Source organism: Sesamum indicum, linkage group LG6, assembly GCF_000512975.1.
Source record: "Sesamum indicum cultivar Zhongzhi No. 13 linkage group LG6, S_indicum_v1.0, whole genome shotgun sequence".
NCBI classification, from domain to species: domain Eukaryota; kingdom Viridiplantae; phylum Streptophyta; class Magnoliopsida; order Lamiales; family Pedaliaceae; genus Sesamum; species Sesamum indicum.
The window spans coordinates 18,087,310-18,104,372 of NC_026150.1; the positions used below are offsets into that span (position 1 = coordinate 18,087,310).

The 17,063-nt window shown below is 38.0% G+C and overlaps 2 protein-coding genes across 2 annotated transcripts in view; one reads left to right on the forward strand and one right to left on the reverse strand.

The window, feature by feature from the left end:
• LOC105165082 (copal-8-ol diphosphate hydratase, chloroplastic-like) overlaps nt 1-3,168 on the forward strand; it is a 5,064-nt gene extending 1,896 nt beyond the window's left edge. The window contains exons 5-15 of the mRNA XM_011083956.1: nt 17-203; nt 288-502; nt 588-708; nt 807-919; nt 1,023-1,249; nt 1,347-1,462; nt 1,806-1,904; nt 1,994-2,242; nt 2,357-2,456; nt 2,594-2,791; nt 2,898-3,168. Coding sequence (XP_011082258.1) covers nt 17-203; nt 288-502; nt 588-708; nt 807-919; nt 1,023-1,249; nt 1,347-1,462; nt 1,806-1,904; nt 1,994-2,242; nt 2,357-2,456; nt 2,594-2,791; nt 2,898-3,131 — 1,859 coding nt within the window. The 3' untranslated portion in view covers nt 3,132-3,168. The remainder of the gene's footprint in view (nt 1-16; nt 204-287; nt 503-587; nt 709-806; nt 920-1,022; nt 1,250-1,346; nt 1,463-1,805; nt 1,905-1,993; nt 2,243-2,356; nt 2,457-2,593; nt 2,792-2,897) is intronic.
• LOC105165084 (cis-abienol synthase, chloroplastic-like) lies at nt 5,016-12,535 on the reverse strand. Its single transcript, XM_020694226.1, has 16 exons — nt 12,353-12,535; nt 12,096-12,154; nt 11,720-11,981; nt 11,420-11,598; nt 11,123-11,316; nt 10,914-11,034; nt 10,803-10,840; nt 10,437-10,652; nt 10,240-10,336; nt 10,039-10,137; nt 8,679-8,894; nt 8,430-8,571; nt 8,060-8,305; nt 7,666-7,956; nt 5,446-5,586; nt 5,016-5,258 (listed from the first exon to the last, which is right to left on the reverse strand). The coding sequence occupies exons 1-16, from the start codon at nt 12,533-12,535 to the stop codon at nt 5,016-5,018; spliced, it is 2,727 nt and encodes a 908-aa protein (XP_020549885.1).

A 17,063-nucleotide genomic window follows, 5' to 3' on the forward strand; every position in this document is an offset into this window, starting at 1 on the left:
TTTCTTGAAATTATAGGAATATCATACATAAAGGAAAATGTGCACAAACTTGAAAACGCGGATGGTGAGCACATGACTGCTGGATTCGAACTTGTGTTTCCTGCCCTTCTTCAGAAATCCAGGAACTTGGGCATTCATGATCTTCCCTATGATGCTCCCGTCCTAAGAGACATTTATAGCGCAAGGGATCGTAAAATGAAAAGGTAAATAATAGTGAGATGATGAGATTTTGAGGGCATATCACATAGATATATGGCCTCACTTGAAAGCATTGGCTGTTCTGTCAGGATACCGAAGGAGCTAATGCACAAAGTGCTGACTCCTTTACTGTATAGCTTGGAAGGATTGGAGGATTTGGAGTGGCAGAAACTCCTAAAACTTCAGTCGCCTGATGGCTCATTCCTTACTTCTCCATCCTCCACTGCCTTCGCATTCATGCAGACTGGAGATCCAAATTGCTTGAAATTTATCAAATACACTCTACAAAAATGTAACGGAGGAGGTAAAATATAGTTTATTAATTCTTCCCAGGAAACTTATGCACAATCGATGCTCATTAATAGCATCGATACTGAATTCCTGTGCAGCACCGCATACTTTTCCAGTCGACATTTTCGCCAGACTTTGGGCTGTTGACAGACTGCAGCGCCTTGGAATTTCTCGCTTCTTTGAGTCGGAGATTAAGGATTGCTTAAGTCATATTTATAGGTAAACAAAAAAGGGATAATTTTTTAGTCTAATTGTTTATTATTAGTTACCAAATTGTCCAGATAAATTTCAGTAATTTGACAAGTTTTGAATTACAGATATTGGAGTGAGAAGGGAGTTTTCAGCGGACGATATTCAGAATTTTGCGATATGGATGACACGTCCATGGGTTTCAGGCTTCTAAGGCTGCATGGATTCGAAGTCGACCCAAGTATGTATATACATTTAATTTGAAAACTATATGTTCTGTCCTGTCTTTGAATATTTAAGCACCTGCAACTGGAATTATAATAACAGTGTTGTATTATTTACAGATGTGCTTAGCAACTTCAAGAACGATGACAAATTTTCGTGCTTCGGTGGTCAAATGATTGAGTCTGCATCTCCAATATATAATCTCTACAGGGCTTCTCAAGTCCGATTTCCAGGAGAGAGAATTCTTGAAGAAGCAAACACCTTTGCCTACAAATTTTTACAAGACAAGTTAGACACCAATCAATTTCTGGATAAATGGATCATATCCAAGCACTTGCCTGATGAGGTTATTACCAGAATATCCCCCATGCACCTAATTAATGTTTTCCTAGCTCTATAATCTCTTCTTTTACAAAAATTGTTTGCTGAATTTACATAAACAGATAAGGATCGGACTGACGATGCCATGGTATGCCAGCCTACCACGCATTGAAACCAGATTCTACCTACAACATTACGCTGGTGCTGACGACGTGTGGATTGGCAAGACTTTGTACAGGTCAACTTTACAGGATCTTTCTTTTCTTTTGTTTTCTTGTCGTAAAAAAGAATTGGGTGATGTTGACTCCAAACATTGCATTAGAATCTACATACAGCTAGGTTGTGTATAGGCGTATTTGATTATAAACTAATGAAATATTCATATCGACAGAAAAAAACCAAAATTGCAATCAACTAATTGTAAACAATACGTTCTTGCCAATTGTGCCAACAAACTTTAGCCACTTCACCTGATTAGAATGTATGATTCAGCGTAAACAACGTTACTTGCTTCTTATTGATTGGATGTACACATGACATGCTATATATATGTGCGCATTTTGTTATATTGACATACACAGGATGGAGGAAATCAGTAACGATGGGTACTTGGAGCTGGCGAGACTAGATTTCAACAGATGCCAAGCACAACATCAGACTGAGTGGACTTCTATGCAACAGTATGCACAGATTTTCATTACATTTTTTATGTCTCAATTCACAAGGTAATAATTAGTTGTACTGATTAACTTATGAATTTACTGCGCAGATGGTATGAAAATTTCAACGTTAACGAATTTGGGGTGAGCAGAAAAGACGTCCTTCTTGCTTACTTTTTGGGCAGTGCAAGCATGTTTGAAGCCGACAGGTCAAAAGAGAGAATGGCGTGGGCCAAGTCCCAAATTATTTCCAAGATGATTACATCTTTTTTCAACGAAGAAACTACCTCGTCAGAGCAAATGGCTGCGCTGTTAACAGAACTCGGAAAAGACATCAATGCCCCACAGACAAGAAAATGGTACAAATATACCTACTTATACATCATCAACTACTTAATTAAGACCACTTATATGTAATGACAAAGAAGAGCACTTGTCAATTAATCAATGTATACTAATCCTTTCCGGGACAGTAGTAACAGAGAACAACGACTAATCAACATTCTGCTGGCATCGCTCCACCAACTTTTGGAGGGATTCGATACATACACAAGTCAACGACTTAAAAATGCTGTGAGTTTGATGAGATCATCTCTTTTATACTATTTTTTTAAAAAATACAAATAATCGTTTTATGATATTGCAAATTAATAAATTATCCTTTTACGTAAGGAAAAAAGTATCAGAATTGTTTTGGTTTTTATGCATAGTGGGGTGAATGGATTGTGAAATTACAAGGAGAGGTCAATTACGGACATGACGCGGAGCTCCTAACAACCACATTAAACATTTGTGCTGGTTATCCTGTCACCTATAAGGACGACATATTGTCCCACTATGAGTACAAGAATCTCTCCAATCTCACAAATAAAATTTGTCAGCACCTTTCTCAAATTCAAAACAAAAAGGTCAGACAAGAGTTTATATACAAATTATTATTCTATGTTTCATTTATTTAATCTTGAGGAAAAATTCATATCTCAATATTATATTTTTGCTTTAATTTATATACAGGTGTTGGAAACCAACGGGTCATGGAACACAAGAGGATGTAGCATAAAAAACATGAAAATCGAACAAGACATGCAGACATTACTGAAGTTAGTCGTGGAAGAATCCGGTGGCCTCGACAGGAATCTCAAGCAGACATTTCTGTCGGTTGCGAAAACCTATTACTACAGGGCCTATACTGCTCCTGAAACTATTGACATGCATACATTCAAAGTACTCTTTGATCCAGTTGTATGATATTGTTCCAGTGAGCAAGCAATTCGGGTGTGTTATGAGAAAGAAAGAATACAAATTACAGATGTAATATATATATATATATATATATAATATTTTATGTTGGTAGAAAATAAGAAAAGGGAATATATATATATATATATATGCTGCGTAAATTTATGTTCTTTTAATTGTAGTACTTAGAATAAAGCATGTGTTTAATGATTTATGATTGTACTGTACTTTTGTACTTTTTTTTTTTTCTATTTAATGAAATTTATGTTTATCGGAAAGCATGTGTTTAAAGGATATAATGATCGATGTTTCCTAATTATGTAAATTATTAATAATAGTATTTTTATTATTAAAAATTTCATGAAAAAAATTAAAAGAATTAATAAATTTTTAATTATTGTGGCAGTTCTCCTCCTCCTTTTCTTCTTCTTCTTTTTTGTGATATTAAATACCGTGGTACACACCTGCGTGCATTGGAAGAGACTCGACCCTGTGATCGAACCCTGATGCTTTTTAGCCCGATCGATTTTTGGACAGCGCAATAGACTACAAAGGCTAAGAATACCTGTTGGTTCCTTTTGGTTCAGGAAGAAGAATCTGTCCTGGCATACCACTAGTAAATCGGATGCTACATGTAACGACGGCAACTTTAATTGATAACTTTGATTGGAAACTTGAACCAGGGAAGAAACTAGAACCATTGTACTATGTAGAGTTGTTGGGTATAGCTCTTCGCAGGGCAATTTTGTTGAAATGTGTGTGGTTTAAGTGTGAAGGAAGCAAAAAGACAGCCATTGTAGAGCAAACCCACTCTAATTTTGTATATGTTGCCAAATCAAAAATTTATGGAGCAATGCAAAGGATATAAATATACATTGAGTATAACCTCCTCTAACAAACTAACAAAATATTGTTACAGAAAAGGACAAAAATGGTTAAAACGAATCTATCCCGTAAATAATAAAACTGTAACAGAATTCCCGGAGACCTCATAACATGCAACCTCGAGATGAGTAGAAGGTGCTGCAACCTCAAAACTAGCGACCTGATGTTAGACCTCATTGTGACTAGTTGGTGAGGTAGCGATCTCTGGGCAATGTGGTCAAGAGGTCGAACTCTCAACAGCCCCCCCCCCCCCACAAGTTGGACGTGGTTCGATCGAGACAAACCCAACTTGGAGAGTAAAGTTCCAAAGGAAGATGAGGTAGCACCTTGGTGAACAGATCGGCCAGTTGCAGCGAACTCTGCACGAAGGAGGAAGCGATGAAACCTTCTTTATAGGTATGGAGTCGCCTTGTTATGACAAAAAAGATCGATGGGTAGAGAGGTAGAGACACCAAGATCAGTTGGGATGTATGTAAGCCAACTCAGTTCGTAGATAGTAGCAGCAAGACTGTGATACTTGACCTCAGCAGTCGACTAGGACACTGTAGGTTGCTTTTTAGTCTTCCAAGATACCAAAGCTGGTCTAAGAAATATACAAAAACCTGTAAGCGAACGCTTGGAATCCAGGCAAATCACCCAATCTGTGTCGCAGTAAGCCGTCAGTACTAAGGAGTTCTGTTAGGGAAGGAATAGCCCCTTAGAGGGACAACCTTTGAGATAGCGAACCACGTGTAGAGCTGCACACCAGTGGGAGTCGCAAGGATTCATGAGAAATTGACTAAGTTGTTGAACAGAATGAGAGATGTCTGGACGAGTGAACCTAAGATATAACAAGCGACCCACAAGACGATGATATGAGTCTGGGTTAGGGAGCGGATCATCTGAGGTAGAGTAAAGCCTTAAACCTTGTGGAAGAGGTGTAGGGGCTGATTTTGACTGACATAGACCTGCATCTCGAATGATATCCATAATATATTTGGTTTGCGAAACATAGAGACCATCATTGCATCAAGCAATTTCCAGCCCGAGTAAATAGCGAGCATCACCAATGTCTTTGATCGTGAATAAGGTGTGGAGGTAATTCTTCACCTCCTGAATGGCTGACAGCGAAGGACCAGTAATCAATATGTCATCGACGTAAACTAACAGCACAATCGGTCCTAAGGGAATGTCTTTGACAAAGAGGTAGTGATCATGCACCGATTGACGAAACCCATAGGCAGTGAATTCCACGTTCCATTGTCGAGAGGCCTATTTCAGTCCGTACAGCGATCTCTTCAGTTTACAAACGAGATGAGGTTCCACCTCATATCCCTCAGGCTACTGGAGAAAAGTTGTCCACATTGTCAATGCCTTCAACTTGGGTGAAACCTTTAGCCACCAAGCGAGCCTTATATCACTCTACTGTACCATCAACTCGCATTTTGGTATTAAAGACCCATTTACACCCAATCGCTAGTTTTCCCTCGGGTAAAGTGCTCAAATGCCAAGTACTGCTTTTCTCCAAGGTATCCAATTCAGATCGCATCGCATCCCTCCACTCTTGATGTTCAACTGCCTCTGAGAATGATTTAGGCTCCTATAGAACAGACAACAAGGCCACAAAAGACATGTATGCAGGGTTGGCGGAAAGGGAGGATGAAGAGGATCTGGCATTGCAAATGAAGTCATTGAGCCAGGGAGGTCGTTGTATGTCACGAGTAGATCTACTAGTAGGGAGTACTGCAGGTGTAGCGGGTGATGCATGAGTGGGGGAACGGTTGAATGGAGTGGATGAGGTGGAAGGAGTTGCATCCATATCTGGCCTAAATCTCAAGTCACAACTCTCGCGACGACGACACATTCATAAAGCCCTCCACAATATCTTTAAAAATTGAATTCCAAATCCAAGACGTGACCATAAGATCCACGCCTCCACTACTCAAAATTCGCAGATCCCATCATGGGCCTGGGAAAAGTCCCATCAATGAATCCTAGTTTCATTTTTGTTCTAGGTGCAACATATATTGCCCGACTCCAGGGCAAAAAATTCGTACTGTCTAACGACGAGGAAGACAAAACCAAACTAGAGTATTATGAAGGATGCAAACATAGAGCGTCATTCTCATGTTGAATCATTTTCGGCGTTGTATTTAAATCTGCCATGGTGTGGTAGCAGCGAGTTTAGATGTCGTATTCAGAGTCCTTCACAAGGAATGGTCTGATACCATGTTGAAATGTGTGTGGTTTAAGTGTGAAGGAAGCAAAAAGACAGCTATTGTAGAGCAAATCCACTCTAATTTTGTATACGTTGCCAAATCAAAAATTTATGGAGCAATAACAAACTAACAAAATATTATTACAGAAAAGGACAAAAATGATTAAAACAAATCTATCCCGTATCTAATAAAACTGTAACAGAATTCCCCGTGACCTCATGACATGCGACCTGGAGATGAGTGGAAGGTGTTGCGACCTCAAGACTAGCGACCTAATGTTGGACCTCATTGTGACTGGTTGGTGAGGTAGCGACCTCATGAGAAGCGATCTCTAGGCGATGTGGTCGAGAGGTCGAACTCTCAACAAGTTCCCCTCAAGGTTATTCCAGATAAGTGTGGAGCATCAATATCCTCTTCCACCGCGCATTATGTGTGCTTAAAATAAGCAGATTCGGTTAGTATGGCAAGATCAGTCATTACTATGTATGTCACGTTCCATACACCGAGTATTGCAGTTACGTGTAATAACGTTAGATGGTACATGTGAACAAAGTAAGTCCACGAGATCGCAGGCTACAACGAGGTCGCTTCACCATCCTCGGTCCTGAGGTCACCAATGACCTCCGTTCTTGTTTTGCCTTTTCTGTACAATTTTGTTTGTCCTTTTCTGTACTATTATGGTGTTTGTCATGAGTTTTAGTTATTCTTAAATTTGGTTAGTTAGTAGTTTGTTAGCTAGATTCCTTGTTTTATTTATATACTAGCTTCTCATTGTATCTTTCTCTTGACCATGAATGAATACTAGCTTTCTCCATATTGATTTGAGAATGGCATTACCATATTTCTTTTTCAATTTGTGAACTTTGCAGTATGTATGCGTATCAATAGTTGTCCAATTATCGCATGGTATTGTAATATACGGACCTTCAATTTTCTTGTTTTCCATGATGTAATTTGAATGTAATGGGATGTCGATATCATGATTAGATTTTAACCCATGTTAATTAAAGATGCAACACGACTTAATTTGAGAATTAAAATTAAATTAAAATCAATTAATCTGTGATTCGAGCTTGGGCATACTAGCCTCAACTTGAATAATACTAAGACGTATATATATGATCAATTATTAATTATTGTATAATTATGGCCCAGTCTGCCCAATATATTACAATATAACTGCTTTTGAAATAATTGATTTTAGTTTCATTATATATTATTCTGATACGTCACGCTGGGTGTGAAACATTATCTATCGATATTATTGCGGATACCGCTGCTTTGAATTATGAAATTTATAGTGCATCAGTTTCCCTTTTATTTCTGTGTTTTGAATAAATTGTAAGGGCCCTTAATGCTTGATGGTGCATGATGTGCTTTATTCCCTAAAATACAGAGAAACGTGAATCCAGTAGAAATATTGTTCTGATCTCGGATCATCTTGACTGAGGAGGAAGCACCAGGGGTTCCCAGATCACTGCATTCATATCCTTAGTGATTTCCTGCGGGGACGTGAATTCATCGCCTCCATCGTGCGAGTACAAAAAATAAGCAATCTTGCATGTCTTCCAGAAGAGTTTTTTACATTTTCGTGGGACAACGCTTCCTTCTCTTTGATAAACCATCCGCAGCACTTTTCTCTTATTATCTTCTATCATTTGCTTTACCTTTAAAATGGCCTCCTCCTCTGAGATGGCTCCTTCAATTGTTTGCACACTCACACTGTTCAGTACCCTTTCGGCGTATTCCCTCTGCCAAACATCGCCGATCTGTTAATGACATTGTGTCTTTCTGTCTCATTTAGTTATGTTTAATAGTTAAGCTCATAAGTATGATGACGAAAATATTAAGTACCTTGAAAGTCCTGAGATCGTTGAGAAGTCGGCAAACCAGTGAAGCGTTCTTGCACAAATTAGTGAGCTCTGCACATGTGAACACGTCTGCAGGTAATTTCATCCCTAGGAAATGGATCGATGTTAGAACACAAAGTTTGCAACCAACAGTTTTCCACGCAATAGACAAGTGCTCATCCAGGTTTGGCATTTTGCTGTCGCTCCAAGGTTCCTTTGTTCTTGCAGAGTTTGTTAGTAGTTCTACCCACTGGTTAAGACAAGAGAAAAGAATCATGACATTAAATACTCACAAGTTTTACCCATAAACTTGAAAAATGGAATAACACGAACCATTGGTATCAAGAACTTATATATATGTACATAGCTAGTACCATGCTAACTAAATCGTGTTTTACACAACGGCCTTGCGTGGCATAAGCCTCTGCTGCAACTTCATTTACTGTTTTGTATAGTGCAGTGAATAGAATTTCAGCTTCTTCAGAGAGCTCAGTCTTTGCTGGCTGCATATTCCAGCTATATATATGTAGTCAAGTAATATTGTCTGAGAATTCTTGTACTGTTCATCCCTTCAGATAATTTTATTATCAATCGTAAACTGAAAGAAGAAACGGAAAACGTACTTGCGTACTAACTCGATAATACGGAGGGCTTCTTCTCTAGATCCATAAAGATCGAAATAATCATCCAAGCAAGTTAGTAGAACAATAACTTGAGCATAGGACATACGAGCAGTAGATAATTCACGATCGACAATAACCGCAGCTGACAGAAAATAACAAACTTGTAATGCTTTCCTTCCTTGATTTAAGCGGTCCAACCTACATTCAGCGCACCACCTGTTCTATTTTGGCAGATAAATATGTTAGTTTCCTACTGTAATAAAAGTTTGGCAAAATTGCAAAATTAGTCCTGTAAGTATAGGGGCTGGCAAAATTAGTCCTGCAACTACTGAACTGACAATTTTAGTCTTATATGTTTTCATTTAGTGGCAATTTTGGTACTTCGGTCAAAATTACCAAAAATTAGCCGGACAAATTGGGGCTTAGGGTTCCAATTGCCAACTGGTCTCAACTTAAACACGTGGCATCTTACGTGGCTGCTGACTGGTAGTTCTAGTCGGAAGGACCAAAATTGCTACTAAATTAAAACATATAGGACTAAAATTGCCACTAAATTAAAACATAAAGGAGAAGTCAACCGATGATGAGGCTACAACGTGGATGTACCGTTGACAAAAACTGATCGGGAGGGATGTGTGCGCCATGGGGAGCAAACACAAGGGTGTTGGGTCCGCCAGCGAGATGATCGCTAGTGACGGAGATATGACGGAAAAATCAATGGTGGATGCAGAAAAAAAGTGGCGAAAATAAAAACGAAGAGAACCGACCGAATAGTTGATAAAAATGGATGGGCTTGGGTGCAATCAACTCGCCGAAGGATGGGGGTTGATTGGTGGTGGTCTCGAACAGTGGGTAGGTCGAACGGCGGTGAATCGAGAAGAGAAAGAAAATAAATCTAGATTTTAGGATAAGACTATAATCAACAATTGGGGGCATGTCTGAACTCCGATTGAAACACATGCTATAGGGTTGGAATCAACGTAGGATGGCGAGTTTAGTGGTGGTACGCGTGGCCAGAGATGCGCCGGAAAAAAAATTCCGGCGATCGGGCTTGGTGGTGGTAGTGGTGGTGATGGGTGGTGGTTAACTTTTTTTTGTCATGTCAGCATCCACGTAGGATGCTACCTGTGTAGTAAAGTCCATTTGTCGCCGAAATCCTAATCCCCAATTTGATTTGTTAATTTTCGATCACTTTTGGCCGGAAGAATCAAAATTGCTACAAATTTTAAACATAAAGGACTAAAATTGCCAGTCTCATAGCTACGGGATCAATTTTGCCAACCCCCAAACATACTGGACTAGTTTTGCAATTTTGCCTATAAGTTTCATTTGCTTATGACCTATCATGATGATGGAATACCTCTGAATTTGCTGAAGTTCTTTTTGGTATTGATCCTGGGAAATACTGAAATCTTGCACAGAGAATTGGATAAAATCTTCATTATGAATTGTGCGGCGCCTAAACACAGAAAGCCACATGGAGTAGAGATCGATTCAATCAGCGATGTATAATTGACGCTAACGCTTTCTAGATATTGCAGTCATAAATTGGTATGTTTACATATATGCTGCTTTCAGAATTTGAACATTTTGAACGTCATATAGTTCAATGCTTCGTCTGTTTCCAACTCCGTCTAACGTACCATGAAAATTCTTAAGTCATATCCCACCTTATAATTTCCAGAGGAAAAGTTATGCAAGTTAGTCAGAAGAGCAGACACAATCATAAATCTTACCTATTCCGGTATGCTAATTAATTCTTATCCGTCACCTGTTTATGCAATCCCTTGTCCAGAATACTTCCGCTTAGCAGCTGCTGCTTCAGAAAAGCACTAGTCCAAGCATGAATTTTCTCAAGAATGGCTTCTTCTTTGTATATCCTCATCTGTGAGGCTCTGTAGAGCTCAAGAACTGTGGTTACACCACTGTATTGTCTGCCAACCGTATTGAAGAAATGTTCTCTGTCAATAAATTCTGCAAATTCATCTAAATCATGACGAAAAAGAAAAAATTATTTACTTGATTTCTCAAAGTATATCCATAATTCTGTAATGTCTCAAATAATTCAATGGATGAAAAACTTGAAGAAAAATTGTATCCTTTTGTTCGTAGAAGTCTAAATGCCATGGCCCGAGATCTCTTCTTCTTTCCCCTGCCAACACCTGTTAGTCAGAAACAGGTTGTATGAGCAAGCAGCGCATTATAATTGTAGAACATACACAGTTTCAAACTCACCTGTACATTTCATCAAGAATACAGTCAATCTCATGTCTAAAATACCGACTTACTCCCAACCTTTCCAGGGTGTCAACCATGCAGAGATGAGTGTATATAGCCATAGGATACATAGTAGGGACTAACAAAGAACAATCTATGTAAACTTTATGATTGAAGGTGCATGTAATCAAAATAGCAGAGCCAGGTATAAGATTTCCATGAAGTACCCCATCTGTCAAAAACTTTGAGAACCGAGATCGAATATTGAAAGCATTTATCATCATGACACTGAATCAAAGCAGCTGCAGTAGTAGCCGGTGAGTTAAACAATGATCCGTTACTTGTTTGACGTGTCAATATCTCCTTCCAATTGCATGAATTTCCAAGTCCTTCAGCAACATATTCCAGGTTTTGGTTTCTTCTGATAAGATCATTTCAGCAAACACTTGGATTAAAACTAAGTTACGTTTTCTTAGCACAGAAGAAGATTATGTGGAAGAGCAAAAAGCTACAAATTAACGAACCTAATTTCTGAATCTCGAACGTGAAGTAATGAATCAACTAAAGTTGAGCTTAAGGGCAGAGTTAAATCTAGTTCCTTAGCATAGTTAATCATAGCAGGAAAGAATAACACTGAATCCAACGGGAGAAAACTGATCTTTCCTACTGGCAACCCAACCATTAGACCTGAGGAAGTCCAATCCTGGAAACAATATGACAAACAGGTGATTTAATGTAGTAATCCGGAAAAAAATCTGTAAAGAAAATTTCACTATGTTTTTCTTGCAAGAGAGTGAAAAAGCAAACCGTTTACCCCTTTGGACCAGTTGCTGGCCTTCATTCCACTTGCGGAGAGCAAGCACGCACGCCAATGTGGACGAAAGGGAGTCCTTCACCAGCAATGAATGCCCGGGATACTGCAAACCCCATGACCCGTCCGGATTCTGATTTTTCATTATCCAATCCAAGCACTGCGGAAAACAGGGCTGCTTACTGCCGGAATATCCCCTGGCCGGCACCATCGCCACCCACGCCGTGTCGTATGCCGATGGTGATATCTCCACCTTCCCATGGTTTAACCTCTCTCTAATTTTTTCATGAAGTTTCCATCGTTCTGCAACTTACAATCCAAATGAGGAGCAGGTTCTTGCTCTGAGTCTGAGAGTACAAACGCGGAGAAAGGTTGGCAGGGAGGCTTACCGCTGAAACATTGAGGTTGCGTTTGGCAACGATGACTGATCTGCCCAAGAATCCATGTCCTGGAAAAATTTAGCAACCAATTGATGCAGAATCCGGGAAGGCAGATTTTGAAATGTAGTCCAAAAACATTGACACCCAAACAACAAAAATATTGAAATTTAGTCCGAAAATATTGATTTTTTTACTAAATTTTTCATATACATACATATATATATATAGACGTAATCTTGAAATAGAATATGTTGAAAGAGACAAACACTCATGCAGTCCGTACCAGAGGTTTTTTCGCAGCTCTGGATACTGTGGCTTGACAGAGGAATAACCCTGAGTGTATATCCTCCTGACATATTGCTCTTGCGGATCAAACACTGGAGTCTAAGAAAGGAGTGGGAGCGTGAAGCAGTATATATGGATATTGCTGAAAATTTAGCAAATTTCATTCTTGGATACATATGCCCTCTTCGTTACTATCAAGTATGAAGATTCATAGTTAAAATTTTTCAAGGAACAGATGTGTCAATTCGGACAATTTCGTAATGGCATCAGCATCATCAGGCACCTGCTCAAATTTAGTTTGGCACGGCTACTTTTGAATATTAATTGGGTGGCGGGCGACGGGCGCGAAGTGTGGGGGGCGGCGGCAAGGGGAAACCCGGGAGGATGAGGCGATTTTTTAAATTCTATAAAAAAAAAAGTAAAAATGACAATTTTTCTAAATTTTAAAAATAATAAAAATTTATTAAAATACTTTTAATGATCATTTTAATTTAATAATTATTTATGTTAAATAATGTAATGCTTTTATGTTTAATTAATATATTTTACGAATAAATATAATTTATTTAGATATATTTAAATTAAATAATAATTTAAATTTAGTTAATAATATATAATTATATAATTGATTGGTATTTATATTTAAATCAATTTGAAATTTAAGATATGAATTTTAGTATATATAATTTATTTTTGTATGGTGATTTTTCAATAAAATTTTAACCTTTAAAAATTTTATATACTTTTTAGATATTTTGATATTTAATTAAAATACTTTTTAAATTAATCAATAATACATGATTTATTAAAATATATCAACATGCCAAAGGGGAGGGGGGGCAAAATGAACATTTGCACATATAACGTAATCCTAAAAAATTGAAGCTCACTTGCGCAACAAGCGAGGGTCAAACATTCTTCATTAGTTCTAACTGGACTTTTTTGCGGTATTTTAAACAACACAAGGGTTTTTTTGCCTATAAAATTAATATAGGATATTTCACCAAAATACAAGGGGTGTTAATACAATTTACCCTAATATTTAATTATGACAGTTAATAAATAATAGTAGTAAATTGATATTGATGACGGCCACACAACGATTGTATGGTTGTGATTTTTGCGGGGGTGTCTAAAACTCATTGCATATATTTTTATGATGACTCATAGTTATTGTAAATAATTTTTTCATTATGGACAAACTAATTTTATTCAATAATAATTATCCACCATAGTTTTAGTCATGATCGTTAAGATTGTACCCAATAGTAATTTTTTTCAATGTAAGCCATACTTATAAAGTTTTTTAGGTCGTAGGTGTTTATAATGCAAAAATTAATTTATTTTTTATGGTGTATGGAACCTAGCGGTAGCGGGTAGTAGTTAATAATTAACTAACCGAAGGCACCATGGGAAACAGCTCAATCGGGTTTCCCCCAAAATTGCATAATTGTTGCAATAAGCATTTTGTTAACTACATTAATCTTGCCGGTGGCTAGATATAGGCTTAAATGAATTTTTTGTCTAGTAATTTAGGTCATTTAGTATTTTTATTTTTAAACTTTTTATGCTAGTATTTCGATTTTATATTTTTTTAATTTTCATAATTTTATTCTCTTTTTTTGTTGGAGTTCACCTTCTCATTGAAAAATACATTTGCCTCTTATGTGACATTTTAAAATTGTTTTGCTCCTATCGATCCACGTCTGCCAGTTTTTTTTGTCCTATTATATTTTAATGCAGTATTCTAATCCTATATCATTTTAATTTTTGTAATTTTAATTATTTTTTAATTAGAGTTCGCCCTTCTTACCAGTAAAAATGTACGAAAAGACTGAAATTGCAAAACTAAAAATGTATAAGACACGGGTTTGTACTCAGGTCACCACAAAACTTGCAGTACTCCAGTCCGTGTCGTCCTTCCAGTACAACATGCCATCGTTCTTCCATGCATGAATCTTCTCTATGAGCAAATCCAAATTTTATATCATCTTCTTTGTATTGTAGTAATCGGGAAGGGGGGGAGGGTGTGGTCACACAGTAACAGGTCACTAGCACATTGGGACACCTGAATGTAGCATCTATCAGACATATTATTTTCGGCCTTGATGTCAACCAATTGGGCATTCGCCGACAATTGGGATTCATCACAGCCATTGTACAAGGGTTGATCAACTGCACGTACTACATAAAAAAATCAGGCCGATAATCTTGACACACATAGCCAAATGAACTTGGGTTGGCCTTAGTACCTTCTATAGGAAAAGAACTACAGGCACCCACGGGTTTAGGTTCGGGATGCACCGAGAAAAAGTGCGGCCCAGCAGCATCATAAACCATCCTCTGGTTCCTATCCCATGCACCTAATCAATGTTTTCCTAGCTCTATAATCTCTTCGTTTACAAAATTGTTTGCTGAATTTACATAAACAGATAAGGGTCGGACTGACGATGCCATGGTATGCCAGCCAAGCCCGCATTGAAACCAGATTCTACCTACAACATTTACGCTGGTGCTGACGACGTGTGGATTGGAAAGACTTTGTACAGGTCAACTTTACAAGATCTTTCTTTTCTTTTGTTTTCTTGTCATAAAAAAGAATTGGGTGATGTTGACTCTGTTAAAAGTTCTGCTTGTACTTATCAAGTTTTGCTCGTACTTATCCTTTTGTTCTCAGTATTTGTTTTTTATTAGTATTGCAGTATTTAATTTTTGTTGAGTCTGTTGCCAACTAGAGTTCAAAGTGAGTTAGTTTTCTTCTTTAGCTAGAACTCTATTCTTTATATATAGTATCACATCTCTGTAACTTTAGAACGAGAGAGTTTAGATGAATAAAGTACTAGAGTTTTTTGATGAATAAAGCCTAGTTTTTCCTGCTCTAATTTATTGTCATGAATATATTTTGTTCCCCACACTTCAAATTTTAACATGGTATCAGAGCGGGTTTCTCAAAAAAAAAAAAAAAGAAGAGAGAAAAAGACAGCTTTTTGAAACCCTAGAATGCTGTCGCTGATATACTTGCTCGCTGCCTTTAAAACTCTAGCATACCTCCGCTGGCATACTTGCTCGCTGCTTTGAAACCCTAGAGCGCCGCTGCATGAAACTGCGTTCTGATGATCTCCTTCTTCCTTCTCTGAAATTCGTCTATGAGCCTTTGTGGCTTTGAATATTGGTAGAGCCTTTGTGGTTTTATGAGCCTTTATGGCTTTGAATATTGGTAGGGCCTTTATGGTTCTATGAGCCTTTGTGGCTTTGAGTGATTTGTGCAACCGTGAAGTGGTTGTGGCCTTTGGTCTTAGTAGGCCTTAGGTTTTTAGGCTCCTGAGCCTTCATTCTATTCCATATCTCCGTTCCGCTACCCATTCCCTTCTGATGCGATAACAATGCTGCCATCCTGATACAACCTACTGCTGACTTCGGACGATTCCTTTGCAAGCTGGGCCTCGCTTGCTCTGCTCCATCTTGGGGGGGGGGGAGGCTGTTAAAAGTTCTGCTCATACTTATCCTTTTGTCCTCAGTATTTGTTTTTTATTAGTATTCCAGTATTTAATTTTTGTTGAGTCTGTTGCCGACTAGAGTTCAAAGTAAGTTAATTTTCTTCTTTAACTAGAACTCTATTCTTTACATATAGTATCACATCTCTGTAACTTTAGAACGAGAGAGTTTAGATGAATAAAGTACTAGAGTTTTTGGATGAATAAAGCCTAGTTTTTCCTTCTCTAATTTATTGTCATGAATATACTTTGTTCCCCACACTTCAAATTTTAACAGACTCCAAACATTGCATTAGAATCTACATACAGCTAGGTTGCGTATAGGGGTATTTGATTATCAACTAATGAAATCTTCATATCGACAGAAAAAATCAAAATGATAATCATCTAATTGTAAACAACATGTTCTTGCCAATTGTGCCAACAAACTTTAGCCACTTCACCTCATTAGAATATATGATTCAGCGTAAAATTACAACATACCTATCTATATGGAAAGAGATCTATCTATGAATCGATCTAGACTATCCTCTATCCGGATAGATATGTCCCTTATGAGCGACTACGCCAATCTTTATATGTTTTGGCCACGTTCATTTCCGTTCCGAAGAAGAAGGTTTGGATCTTTTATCTTATGTCGTGAGGGATGTGACCTATGTTAGGTACATAAGATACCATAGCTTTGGCGTTCTATGATTCACCTCCGAATAATAAGTAGGTAGTTCTATTCCTTTTATTTTTCTCTTCATAGTAAACTGATGGGGGAATGCGGAGCTGTAAATAAAACTAGCCCAAACCATTAGCTGGGCCCTGCACTGGACGACTTACTCACTTAGGCCCCACCAAGCCTCTAAACCTACTGACCCGACCTACTAAAGGTTTAACCCGCTTTGCTGCCTGCTTAAATCTCTCCCTCTTACATTCTCTCAAAACCTAACCCTATCTCCCCTTTCTCCACTGTCTGTTTCTCTCTTCCTCTTTTCAAGTGACCCTTTGGGTCTCCCCCTCCTCCTCGTATTCCTCTGTGACTTCTCCTTCTCCAACAATGGCTGTTACACGCCATTTAATGTCCAGCCTCTTTTTATGGTTGGTATGAAATAGTTCATAGTATTCGAATTAGTGCTTCCCATATCTTCTTCCCCCTTTCTCTAAAAAGCTTTACCTAGTCCTTCATGCTCTAAAGCTTGAAGTCACAAGG